Source organism: Hippopotamus amphibius, chromosome 2 (genome assembly GCF_030028045.1).
Source record: "Hippopotamus amphibius kiboko isolate mHipAmp2 chromosome 2, mHipAmp2.hap2, whole genome shotgun sequence".
Lineage (NCBI taxonomy): Eukaryota > Metazoa > Chordata > Mammalia > Artiodactyla > Hippopotamidae > Hippopotamus > Hippopotamus amphibius.
Window position 1 is genome coordinate 44,185,452 of NC_080187.1, and position 14,576 is coordinate 44,200,027.

Consider the following 14,576-nt stretch of genomic DNA (forward strand, 5'->3'; position numbering starts at 1 on the left):
GCATACAAATTGGAAAGGAATAAATAAAACTGTCACTATATGCAGATGACATGATAATATAAATAGAAAACCCTGATGATTCCACCAAAAACTGTTAAAACTAATAATAAATGAATTAAAGTTGCAGGATACAGAAATCTGAGGTGTTTCTATACACTAATAACAAACTATCAGAAAGAGAAATTAAGAAAATAACTCCATTTACAACTGCATCAAAATATAAGAATAAATTTCACCATGAAGATGAAAGACTTATACCCTGAAAACGATAAGGCGATGAGGAAAGAAAATGAAGAGGACACTAACTGATGGAAAGATATTCCATGTTCATAAACTGGAATAATTAATATTGTTAAAATGTCCATATTACCCAAAGCAATCTACAGATTCAAAGCAATTCCCATCAAAATACCAATGGCATTTTTCACAAAAATAGAACATTACTAAAACTTGTATGGAACCACAATAGAACCCAAATAGCCAAAGCAATCTTGAGAAAGAAGAACAAAGCTGGAGGTGTCATCCTCCCTGATTTCTAACTATATTACAAAGCTATTAGTAATGAAAACAATATGGTACTGACATAAAAACAGAAACAGATCAACAGAATAGATCAGACAACCCACAAATAAACCCACGCATATGTGGTCAGTTAATTTATGACAAAGGAGCCAAGAATATACAATGGGGAAAGGAAAGTCTCTCCAATAAATGGTGTTAGGAAAACCTGACAGCCATATGCAAAAGAATGAAATTGGACTACTACCTTATACAATAAATGAAAATAACTCAAAATGGATTAAAGACTTGAATATAAGACCTGAAACCCTAAAAACCCCTAGAAGAAAACAGGTGGTAAGCTCCTAGACATTGGTTTTGGCGATAATTTTTTGGATTTGACAACAAAAGCAAAGGCAACAAAAGCAAAAATAAACAAATGTGACTACATCAAATTAAAAGTTTCTGCACAGCAAAGGAAACCATCAATTACATGGAAAGGGAATCCTATGAATGAAAGAAAATATATGCAAATCATATATCTGATAAGGGGTCAATATCTGAAATACATAATGAACCCATATAACTTGAAAGCAAAAAAACAAACAATCCAATTTTAAAAATAGGCAAAGTACCTGAAAAGACATTTTTCAAAGAAGAAATACAGACGGCTAACAGGTACATGAAAAGATGCTCAACAACATTAATCATTAGAGAAATGCAAATCAAAACCATGAGATATCACCTCACACTTGTTAGCATGGCTATTATCAAAAAGACAAAAAATAACAAATGTTGTGAGAACATGGAGAAAAGAGAATTCTTCTGATCTGTTTGTGGGATGCAGATTGGTGCAGACACTAGGAAAACAATATGGAAAAGCCTCAAAAAATTAAAAATAGAACTACCATATGATCCAACAGTTCCACTTGAGTATTTACCTGAAGAAAATAAAAACACTCGGGACTTCCCTCATGGTGCAGTGGTTAAGAATCCACCTGTCAATGCAGGGGACACAGGTTTGATCCCTGGTCCAGGAAGATCCCACATGCAGCGAAGCAACTAAGCCTGTGCACCACAACTACTGAGCCTGTGCTCTAGGGCCCGCGAGTCACAACTGTTGAGCCTGCGTGCCACAACTACTATGCCTGTGTGCCTAGTAGAGCCTGTGCTCCGCAACAAGAGAAGCCACCACACGGAGAAGCCCAAGCACAGCATGGAAGAGTAGCCTCTGCTTGCTGCAATTAGAGAAAGCCTGCGTGTAGCAATGAAGAACCAATGCAGCCAAAAAATAAATAAATAAATAATTTATTTATTAAGAAAGAAAGAAAAGAAAAACACTAACTTGAAAACATATCTGTACCCCCATATTCATTGCAGCATTATTTATAATAGCCAAGATATGTAAACAACCTAAATGTCCATCAAAAGATGAATAAAGAAAATGTTTCACACACACACACACACAAAATAGACTATCACTCAGCCATAAAAAAAAAGAATGAAATCATGCCATTTGTGAAACACAAAGTGGCCTTGAGGGCTATGCTAAATGAAACAGCTCTGACAGAGAAAAACAAATACTGTATTATCTCACTTTACGTGGAATTTAGGCAAAAAAGAAACTCAGAGATACAGAGGACAGACTGGTGGTTACCAGAGGTGGGGGGTGGGAATGGGCAAAATCAATGGAGTCAAAAGGTCCAAATTTCCAGTTATAAAATAATTATTATGTCATGGGGATATAATGTACAAGCTGGTGACTAGTTAATAATACTTATTCACATTTGAAAGTTGCTAAGAGTAAATCTTAAAAGTTTTCATCACAAGAAAAAAAACCTGTGTAACTATGTATGGTGATGGATGTTAACTAGACTTACTGTGGTGATCATTTTGCAATATATACAAATATCAAAACATTGCATATATGTAACTAATAAATGTTGCACTTCAGTTATACAAAAAAAAGCCATATGTTTATATATACTTGTGTACAGACACATATATATTCACCTATTTCTGTAAATTCTGCTAATGGATTTTGCCTAAGGAAGAAAAGGACCACTGACTACAGTATGTTAGGTAACTGACAATGAATAACCCTTATGCAAAATATGATACCAACAAAGGTGTATATGCATATATCAAAACACTTACTTACCAGTGATTCCTCATAATTACTAAGATAAAACATCTGCGACTTCACATTCCAATAGGCAAAAAGGTTATCCAATCGGATTAACTGAAAATAAATCAAGTTTATTATAAGCTTCATTTTCACTGAAGATTCTTTAACATATGCTTTTTTCAGAGTCTCAAATAATCGGTCATATAACAGTTAAGCAAGTAAACACTATTCACAAGAATCCTTATCTATATATTATCGTTTGCCTTCCTAATTAAAAGTATCTTTTGTCAACACCATGGGTTGACAAAACATGATATTTATTTATTTTACCTTACGAAATAGTTTCTCAGTTTCATCATGTAAACATGGAATCCAGTATTGATCAGTTGTCTGAAAAGAAAAAACGCAGTAAAACTGTCACTTGCATGTGAAATGGCAGAGTGATAAATAGAATCTATCATGCCCTAGACCAATTTCCCATTAAAACATCCTTGAAAACATAATTCAGCCAAAGAATATTAGCTGAATATTCTGCATTCAAAGATTTCATTGCTTGGTGAAAAAGCAAACAAGTAAACAAATTACTAACAGGTTAATGCCACTACGGAGGTTAAATACACAGTTCTCTGGGAGAACACGGTGGGAGCCTCAATCTCAGCAATGTGATGGCAAAAGTGATAGCTAACCTAAGAAGTGTCACATTAACAGAAATTACTGATTCTAAATTCAGTAAGGAATATGATTCACGGTAGGAAGGTATGACATGTTCAAAGAACTTAAGTAGCCCAATACGGCCCAAGAACATCTTCAAAACAAAGAGGTAAAATCAGGTATCTTACCTGGGGTCAGATTACAAAGGGATTATAAAGTATTCTATGATAAAACTATGGACTTTATTCTAAGAGCAATGAAAAGTCACTGAGGTGAAAAAATTGATAACAGATGCTTACATTGAATAGATGGTTTTCATCTTTTTCTAGAGAACTAAATGGACTAGAACAGTGGTGCTCAAATTTTTCACTCAATTAGGATCACCTGGAGAGCGCTTCAAACTACGAGGGTGAGTCAAAAATTATCCGTATTCCAATTACATTAAAACTCCTATAAATTCTACAGCCAAGGTGCAGGTAATTTTTGACTCACCCTCATAGATTGCTTGGTCCCAACCTGAGTTTCTAATTGAATATGTTTGGGCTGGGGGACAAGTTTCCAAGGGCCTCCAAAAACAGTGGTGAAAAACCACTGCTAACACAGTTACCAGTAAACTCCACATTGCCAAATTCAATGGCTAATTTTCTATGCTTATTTTTCGACATAACAGTAGCATTTGAGTTTACCTCACCCAACTTTATTGAATAACTTTTCATTTTTTTTCTTTTTCTGCTTGAGGTGGATCCAAGTTTTAAAAACAAATCATACACAAAAACTTAATGAACATAACAAATAAAAGCATGTAATGAAATACTATACAGCAGCTGAAATGAATCAACTGAACTACTCATGGCAATAAATACATGTCACAAACAATGTGTAGAGAAAAAGGGAACTTAGGGAAGAATCATGTAACATATTTAAGTAAGCTTTTACAAATCTACCAAATATTACACATTTTTAATGGATATATTGTATAAAGTTTAAAAACTTTGGATGTTTATCTCGGGTGGGCGAGAAGAGTGGAATGGAATACAAAAGGAATTTAAGCTTCATTCATAACAGCTTATTCTTTAAAAGTATTTAAAACAAACTAAATGACAAATTCAACAATTGTTCATTCTGGATATAAGTAAATGCTTCATAATTCTCTATGTGCTCCTACACTTTTAAAATTTCTTAATTTGAAAAATCAGACAGGAAGAAAGTATATCAGGATTATTAATAACTGATAATTTGTTTCTTTAGGCTTTTCATGACATCAAAGATTCTGAAATGAACATTACTTTTATTTTGTACTTAATGCATTTAAAATTCAAAATGGATTTTTTAAAGTAAAATAAGTATCCAATACCATAATTGGCAAATAGGCTCTCACACTTGAAACTAAATTTGATTATCAACCATTTTTTGAAATGTGAAGCTATCTACTCTCAGTTCCAATCCATTGTATGCACTTCCTGTACCAATTCTATATAGATACCTACTCCTGATGCTGGCATACATTAACAGTAATTAGTAATTTAATTCACTATACTGCAAAATTAAATATGGTTGAATTTCTTTTTCAACAAAGTACCTGCATGCTGAGATTTTGAAGGGAAATACCAAATGACAGTGGGTTGTCTCGATTTGTGATCTAAAGAGGAAAGAGAGTAAATTTCACTCAGATTCTTAGTAGTTGGACAAAATTCACATTATAGAAAAAGTTCACTTTCTCGGAAGCATGCTATTTTAAGCATTCAAAATACATTTTCGTACTCTCTGAAATAATTTTTATTCCTATTTTTTCCTAGTGCTAATTAAAATATTCAGTATCAATGTATTAGTGTGGTATAATAACAATGTATCTGCATAATGTTTTTCAGTCAACAAAAAAGAAGTTTATCAAAAAAAAAAAAGAACTATGAGAAGCCAATAATTATGTGTTTGAGAGAGAATACATGATCTATTGGAGATCAAACAGTTAAGTCTAGCTCTAATGATTCCTAGATCATTGCTCTTTCCAGGAAGTAAACACAGTACAATTTAAAGTATTTTAAAAATATATAACTACTAAATTTATAACTCCCACCTATCAAAGCTGATTATAATATAAGAAAGGCATTTTCCTTCATTATCTGATATTTGAACATTTTAGGAAAGTGTAATCAAGGCACTAAGTTGCAAATTACAACTATAATTATAAAAAATAAAGATCATGTCATCTTCAGTTCTATATCCCTCCACTTCTCAGCATCTCATAAGTTGACCACCACAGAGCAGGTGTCAATAAACAATAAAATACACATAAAAACAGTTATCACCTATTAAAATACTTACATCATCTTCATAGCGAATATGGATATTGGAAATTTTCACTTGAAGGTTTTTTATGATCTGAGTAATTAATTTTTCTGTAAAAGTGTCCTGTTTCTCCACCCGATGTTTTTCTACAATTGCAAATATTCATTTTTAATCTGAATGAAAAATACACTCTGAGTATTCACATATTGAGGTAACAAAAATGTTACCTTGTTAAAGAAATCAGTATTTGTAAACAAAAAACTAAAAGCCTGCTTTCTGAAAGTCTTACACGCCAAAAGACTTTCACAGGTGACTAAACGTACAGTTTTCAAAAGCTACTTTCTTGTCCACACTAAAGCCAAATATACAGAATTTACTGGCATCAAATTTTATAATTTCTGTTAGCTATACATAAGGACATAGAAAACAATAAAGATTACTAGGTAAGAATTATAATAGGATTATATTAGAAGAGCAAGAAACAGTAGCAAAGAATGAATCTCCCCTAAAATTTGTGCTATCATAAGTCGTCTGTGATTAGAAGTATAAAACAGCTGAATATGCTCCTTCCCCAATGAATACAAAATAGGAACATACAAGATCCTTTCCCTCTCTCCTTTTAAGCAAGAATGAAGTTCATCATTTGCTTCATTTTCCAAAATGAGACTATCTCTTCAATACTTTACAGGGAAATATAAAGAATTGAGGCTCCTAATTTTCTTTTTACTATGCCTGTGATAACCACTAATTACTAATGCTTTCACTCCCACTTGAAAATGCCAATGAAGGTGATCTCCTTTCCTATTTCTAGCCCTACTCCACCTATATATACATGTTATCTATCTTTTCTTCTAATGACCTACTACTCCCTAATTCAGCTGACCCAGAAGGTCTCAGATAAAGAAAAGCTGATGAAGATATCATATGTACACCAAAGGCAACTGTGAGTGAACAAGAGATAAGTGAATATATTTGAATATACTGAAAAGGGCTTTAGAATTAATAAGTAGAAAGTAGAATACAAACTCTTTGAAAACACAGCTTTTTATTTTAAATGTTGAATCTCACCACTACCTAATAAAATCCTCTGCTCTATAAATTTACTCAATTAAATGCTAAATCTTTCTTTCCTTATTCACTAGTTTCTTTCTTCTTTACTCAGCTCTGATTCCCTAATACCATTATTTCACCACACTTTAAACTCTTTTGCTCTTGTTCCTCCTTTTCCTCTGTCAAAAAGCTCTAACAGTGCATAAAACCAACAATCTACTTTTTATATAAGCATGTGTATGCCTTGCCAGGTGAGTAGTGGGGGAGAAAAATTACAACAGAACAGAATGCAATTACTTTAAGTTAGTCATTAACAACTTCAACTAACCAGCAACCTTACATTTCTCTGGTCAACTTGTCCACACTCTCCAGAATAATTATTTCAAAATTCTTTGTGATGCTGTTCTAAGGCCCAACAACCCTTCCACTGTTCTCTTTACTCTTAGCAAACGATCTTACAACTATGGAAGAAACAGAAGCTTCTTCTCTGCAATTATCACTCAATCAAACTAGGTACTTCTAAGGTGACTAATGAGCTCCATGTCACAAATAAAAAGGTGTTTGTTTTCTTTTTTTTTTTTTTTGGCCTTTACTGCTATGCACAGGCTTCCTCTAGTTTGCCTCAAGTGGAGGTTACTCTTCGTTGCCGTGCTTGGCCTTCTCAGTGCAGTGGCTTCTCTCGTTGGGGAGCACGGGCTCTAGGTGTGTAGGCTTCAATAGTTGTGGCACATGGGCTGAGTAGCTGTGGTCCAAGGGCTTAGTTGCTCTATGGCATGTGGGATCTTCCCAGACCAGGAATCGAACCCATGTCCCCCGCATTAGCAGGCGGATTCTTAACCACTGTGCCACCAGGGAAGTCCCCCAAATGCTTATTTCTTAATCCTCAATTTATCTGATTTCTCAGCAGGATATGACATATTCTTTGCTTCTTACAACACTATTTTCCCATGGAAATATAATCTCCAAATTTCCTTCTACTTATCTAACCACTCTTTCTTGATTTTTTTTTTTTTTTTTTTTTCTGCTGTTTTCCTCCTCTACACAATCATTAAATGTTGGATTTCCTTAGGGCTCAGTCTTGGAAATGTTTCTCTTCTCATTCTGTTGCTGCAGGGAATCTCATCCACACCTTACAGCCTGAGCTATCATCCTAATGCAGACAACTCTCAAAAGTATACTGGATAAAGTAGGAAGTGAGATATCACAGAGAAGTTGGTACATTCAGTAAACTACAAATAGGTCAGTATGGCTGGAACAAAGAACAGAGAAGATATGAAAGGGATGGGGCCAGTAATGAGGCTGGAAAGGTAGACAGGATTCAAATCACAAGAGCTTTTATGTATTTTGTTGAAGAGTGCAAACCTCTACCTGATAACAGTAAGGTATAACTGATGAATTTTAAGCATGGTTACTTATATTTTAGATTTAAGTATAAATAGGAGGGACTTCTGATTAAACATGAGTTGCATCTATTTTCCTTTTGCTCAGTAAAACCCCATAAAAGCAAAAGTAAAGGGGGAAAAATGGACATATCACCAAGACCAAAAGAAAAGAATATAGAAGAACAAATAAGAGAGAACTTCAACAATTCAGAAGCTAAAAAGCAGATGGCCTTAGACAACATGACAGAGAAAGAAATTTGATCCTAAATGCCTATAGATGGAGATGCCAATAAAATCAAGATAATTTAAAAACAAAAAAACAGAACCCTAGCTGAGTTAAAAAACAAAACGAAACAAAACCCTGGGAAGATTCAGGAACTGGAATCCTCAGAAAACATAAATGGCAAAGAAGGAACTAAGTGGAGGGAGAAGGTGATAATATAAGGATTGGTTTAAAGTCTGTATAATGACTTCTAGGTACCCTCCCTCTCCCAGCCCACATGGGCAAGCACTTACCCATTTCCCACTCTAATGAGAAGGAAATGTTTATTCTGGAGACAACAAAGCTGACAGGCTCCAGATTCTGAAATCATGAACGTGAAGGTACAGGGAAATTCATCATACCAAAAACGGACATATTAAGTAAAAGGTCTGTGTAATAAATATTAAGACCCATAGTCAAATGTTATTGCCAATCAATGAACTAAGTTGTTCCAGAAAATATAAGTAATCAAAGTATACTATTTGGCCCAGTAGTAAACATTTATATATAGCCATAATATGAACAGTGAATACTGATTTAACCAAAAATGTGATATAACTGTTCAAAAAGATGGAAAAATAGGGCTGATCTTCATAGCCCATAAAAAAAACTATATATAAATGATGGAGAAACATAATAAATCAAATAATAGAAGTGTAATCATCTTGAGTAGTAATAAGAAGATAAATGCAAGAAAATACCTTAAAAACTTGAAACACAGCTCCATAGGGAGTAGGCTGAGGGATTAAGCCATAAAACAGAATTTTTTTTACATTATGAGCCCTATACTACTACTTAATTTTTAAAGCTTTGAGCCTGGCAGTGGGGGATGGATAGCTGTGTGAAGAGCTGAAAATGATGCCAATTAATTGAAATTTACCTTCCAAGCTGTCCTATAGAAGTTAAAAGGCACACTCCAGAGTTTCAAAATATATACATATATACATTAGCCTTTTCAGTTGTCTAGGTGGCAAATGTGATTCCTAGTGTTTTCTACTCTGTTACTTTTCCCCAAATCTTCCTCTTATCCATTCCTCTCTTTCCTAAGTTTCCTAGGCTTTTTCCTTTTAAAAATTATTTTTATTTTATCAAGTTAATACATATACATAGCTTTATTAAAAAAAATAAATGAGTGGCAAGGATATTTTGATCAGTACACATATATTTCTTTTAAGATGCTTAGCTATTGAAGGACAGAGGAGCATGAGGTAAAGCAGATAAAGTTAGGAACATAACTTTATGTTTAAAGATAAGAGAGGCTATAGTATATTTACATGCCAGGAGAAAGATTCACTGGAAGGAGAAGTTAAGAGTCAGAGTACAGAGCATAGATGTTGAAGGTGACACCACTATCATCACCAGCATAAGTGGAAAGGGGTTAGATTTCTGCCGGACACTCTATCACTGACAAAAGAAGGGGGTTAAAGTAATGGACCATTTTGGTCTAGGCTTAATAGGAATGGATGTGAAGCCAGAGGGTAAACAGAGTTGGAAAAATATATCAAGAGACTAAGTATCTCCAAAAGGTGAAGAACTGATACAAGTGGAATAAGAAAGAGAAGACAACAAAGGTAAGAAAATATACTTGATGAAATTAATTACTATAGTTAAAAACTAACCTTACCCTTATAAGCTAAGAATATTATTTGCACTAAGGTAAACTTCTATTAAGGTAAAATTTCTATAAATATGATAAAACATAGAAATCACATTAAAATTCCTCATGTAATAAGATTCTGTCCTATTTTTAAAGTAATCTTAGTGCTTCAAGAAGAAAATAATATTCAAATGTGATAAATTTGGTCCTCTCTGCTTTTCTTATTACCATTCTTATATTTCTTTTATCTACCTTGATCAGCTACTTTTTGTTTTGCTTCTTCTATTCTTTTCAGCTCCTGTTGCTTTGCTTCAAAGAGTTGTTTTTCTTCTTTTAAAGGATCATATTTTATTCCTACAGGAAGTATAAAAAAGAAAGAATCTTAATTACCTTAAATTCAAATATATACATTCCAAAAAAATCCTAGAAAATAATCATTAATTCAAAGTCTGCAAAAACTTAGAGTGAAAAAACCAATTTATTTTGTATTATCAAATACCAAATTTAAATATTAAAAAAATCTCAAAAAATTCACAAAAATTATTAACAAATATCAAATATAAAGATTTTTCCACACACATAAGAGAGTAACTGAAATGATAATGTTTAAAATTTGACTTACTAGAAGAAGGCACTATGAGTAAATAAATGTCTTCCAGTAGAGCTTCAACTGGTTGGGTATAAAGGTTTTTCCATGGGATTACAAGACTAAGATTACCTATGTGGAAAAAAAAAAAGACAAAAAGTATTATTCTTTCAACCTAGATTTACTATCAACCTATTTTCTGGCAGGCATTAAAAGAGATAACAAAGTAGCCTCTGACCTCATGAGCTCATTAACTTTGTAGAAAGCTATTTTACAACCACAAACAAAAAAGCTTTATATTGATGATTTGAAATTATCTGTACTAGTATTGTTGGAAAATCTACTAAACCATATTCTAAATATTTACAAGTTTCTATTTATGGTGATATGTACTACAAACATACCAATATTATTCTTCCAGTAACCAACAACCCTTGATTTTATAATATTGATTTTCCCCAATTCTTACTCAAAATCTCTAAGAAATATTTCTCCTATACTTTAAAAAGGTAGATTACATACTTTATATAAGTGTATTTTGTATAGAGATTTTACACATATGTAGATATATATAGTATATTCATAAGCATGATTATCAAAAATGTATGTATTCACAAATTTCAATGGTAACAATCAAGGATCCTAAGGCAATATTAGAAAATCATTCCCACTAATGACAATGTTTTACTGCAACCCAATAGCAAAGTATTTTAAAAAGCATTAGATTTCTTGAACTAAAAAATACTATGTAAGGGGCTCATTATACTATTAATTCTAGTTTTATGTATTTAGAAGATGTCTATAATAGTTTTTTTTCAATACTTAAACATTTTTCTTAGAAAGTATGAATCTCTAGATTCAGAAATAGCTGTCATGATTGGGGAAGGGAAAGACTTCTTAAATACATCTTTGTTGCATTAACTGATTAGTAATACATACTTAGACATATTGCATTACATAACCCCAAAAATCCATGTTTTAAGAAAAATCCTAAATTAAGAAAAAGATTTCTTCATATTAAGTCAATTCAGAGAAAAACAAACTGATTTCTAAAAGAGGAATAACTTTCTAAGTTTCAAAATCAGAGAAGACAGTGACCATTTCAAATTTCTATAATGTCCAAAATATAACCAAAATTAAGTGAGCAAATTGGAAAAGATAATTGTGACAAATTTGACAGTTTATTTATAAATGTATCAAGCAGACTGCTTATGCACATATACACACATTAATAATCCAAAAAAGTAAGTGAACAAAAGGACAGAGAACAGTGACACAACAGCATTAAGTATGAAAAAGACACACACATAATACTAACAATGTACCATTTTCAACCACTAAGTCCTTTTTTTTTAAGCCAAACTGTTTTTTCCTCTCCTTATAAGTGCAGGCTTCTTACAGAAAATTTGGAAAATTCAGAAAAAATATAAACAAAGGTAATTTCAAAAATCTTCCATGTGAAAACAATTACTTTGAAAATACATATGTGAGTATTCATATTTGATATGTATGTAGTAATTCTGCATGCTAAATGCTGAAAACTCTGAAAGATCAGGAAGAATAAAAACCCCCATTAATGGCAAGGGGACTACATGTTCTTATAAAACTGGCTGTACTGCTGTACCACTCATTTGGAATTACGTACTTCTTTCATTGAACACACTGTGTTCCTACTATATGCCAAATATTGTGCTAAGTGAAGATACAATAAAATTAAATTTTAAAGTTAAATCTACTTCTCAAGAAACTTATTGTCTAGAAGAAAAAATAATGATATTAAAGAATGGCAGGTTCTAGGATAGAGATATGCAAACAACACCTTAAGTGATTCTCAAGATTATCTTATGTATTAGATATTAGTGTAGTGTACTTTCTACTACCTTATATTAACACTGAAAATTACCTATCATCATTTTTAAACATGGTCAGAAAAGAGAGAAAGGAAAGAAGGTAGGCTCTAAATGAAAGCAGGTCTATCTACTGTCCTTAAATAAATTTTTATTTTTCTTGAATTGATGCTAAATTTACATACATTGATTTACAATGATCACAGTTATAAAATTCAATGACTTTTGGAATATTTTCAAAAGGTATATGAAAATGTTTACTGTAATATTTTTGTACCAATAGAAATATAAGTTACATTGTCCAAATATGCATTCACTGGATTATTACACTACCTTAAGAAATAAGGGACATGGGACTTCCTAGGTGGCCCAGTGGGTAAGAATCTGCCCGCCAGTGCAGGGGACACGGGTTTGATCCCTGCCCCAGGAAGATACCACATGCCACGGAGCCCGTGCGCCACAACTATTGAGCCTGCGCTCTAGAGCCTGTGAGCCACAATTATTGAGCCCATATGCCACAACTACTGAAGCCCAAGCGCCTGGAGCCCGTGCTCTGCAAAAAGAGAGGCCACCACAATGAGAAGCCTGCGCACCATAAGGAAGAGTAGCCCCCACTCGCCGCAACTAGAGAAAGCCCGTGTGCAGCAACGAAGACCCAACACAGCCAATAAAATAAATAAATTAAAAAAAAAAAAAGAAATAAGGGACATGGGTCATGAGAAATCTTTATTAAATGCTAACTTAAAAATGTAACATAAAATCATACATATACCATGATTACAAGAAGTCAAAAGGTTCACATGTAAACAATCATATAAAAATCTGCAAAAATAAATATATTAGATGGAAAAGTAATGGGAGACATTTTTCCCATCTTATTTACACTAAGTAGTCTTTAAATTATGGGGGCAGGGAGAAGGAGGCAAACAGAATTTGAGTCTCAACAATGTAAATGATGAAAATTTTCTTTGGCATACGGTCTAATACCAACTATAAGAGCACAAACTTGTGGAGACGTTCATCATGTAATTTATATAAGCTTTCAGAATACCTCATTCCCCAAGAGACACCAATACACTGCAATAACATATAAATTCTACTACACAAATTATCTGTATAACAAAAATACCTCCAAGCCACAAATAATAACATTATCATCCTACATAATACTTAAACCAATAGTTTAAACAATAAAGTTAAAACAATAAACCAAAATAATTTAAGAAACCAAATATACATGTCTTTATTAAACACATTAAAACATCATATTCATTTAATATGTAAACTACAAAAACTGGTAAAATAATACAAAACAAGAAAAACAGCAGAGTATTTCCTAGAAAACTAGAAAACTTCCAGAATGGAAACTAGGATTTTGATTGGTTTCTAGCTATACTGCCTGGATGATCCAGGCTCTACTCCTTATGCCACATATCCATGGCTAATCAGAACACAGCAAAGATAACTAGGCAGAAACTTAAGAAATTGAGACAATCATGCTCTCTATTAGATTCAACACTTTGGATTTCAACTCATTTTAACACTTAATAAGATGTTACAATTTCACAGGTATTGAACAAGGGATACATGGACCACAACATTTTTAAGTTACACAATTAAGCTCTACGTAGATGAAAACATATAATTCTTTTAATTTATGCTCAGAAACATTATATATATCACATTATATAGATATCAGACACAGTATTCTGGTTGCATGTCCAACAGAGAAAACATTCAAATAATAAAAATAACTTACCTATATGGCCAACTTTAATTTTAAATGGTACATCCAGTTGACTCTACAGAAAAAAATATGCAAAATATTAGCACATATACAGTTCAACAAAACAGATGACTATTTGTTTCTTCCCAAATTTACTTAAGGGATTTAAGTCAACTTACATTTTCTCTTTACCCTCAACACTTATTTAAATTTATAAATACATAATTGCAATATTATCTTGAAATCCATAAAATTCAGAGAAACTGATTGCCTTAAAACAAATAGGGAAAGTTCTACAGCAATACTGACCACCTAAGTTACCCATTACCAGAGCACTACAGCTTTTACACTGTTTGAAAAAGAAGCGGGAAATTCCACTGTCAGTTTGTATTTCTAGGGAGATTAAACTCCATTTTGCAAAAAATATCCTTAAATAAATTTCTCCCCATCCAATGGGATAGGACAACCTTCCCAATAAATGGTGCTAGGAAAACTGGATATCCACTTGTAAAAGAGTGCAGCTGGACCCTTATCTTATACCATATACAAAAATTAACTCAGAA

The 14,576-nt window shown here is 32.8% G+C and overlaps 1 protein-coding gene across 2 annotated transcripts in view; it reads right to left on the bottom strand.

Annotated features, from left to right (window-relative positions):
- VPS13A (vacuolar protein sorting 13 homolog A) overlaps nt 1–14,576 on the bottom strand; it is a 261,903-nt gene that overhangs the window by 217,337 nt on the left and 29,990 nt on the right. For both annotated transcript variants that reach the window (XM_057725285.1, XM_057725286.1), the window contains exons 3-9: nt 14,047–14,089; nt 10,477–10,572; nt 10,107–10,208; nt 5,600–5,709; nt 4,857–4,916; nt 2,957–3,016; nt 2,660–2,740 (exon numbers count right to left, since the gene is read on the bottom strand). In XM_057725285.1, the coding sequence (XP_057581268.1) occupies nt 2,660–2,740; nt 2,957–3,016; nt 4,857–4,916; nt 5,600–5,709; nt 10,107–10,208; nt 10,477–10,572; nt 14,047–14,089 (552 nt within the window). The remainder of the gene's footprint in view (nt 1–2,659; nt 2,741–2,956; nt 3,017–4,856; nt 4,917–5,599; nt 5,710–10,106; nt 10,209–10,476; nt 10,573–14,046; nt 14,090–14,576) is intronic.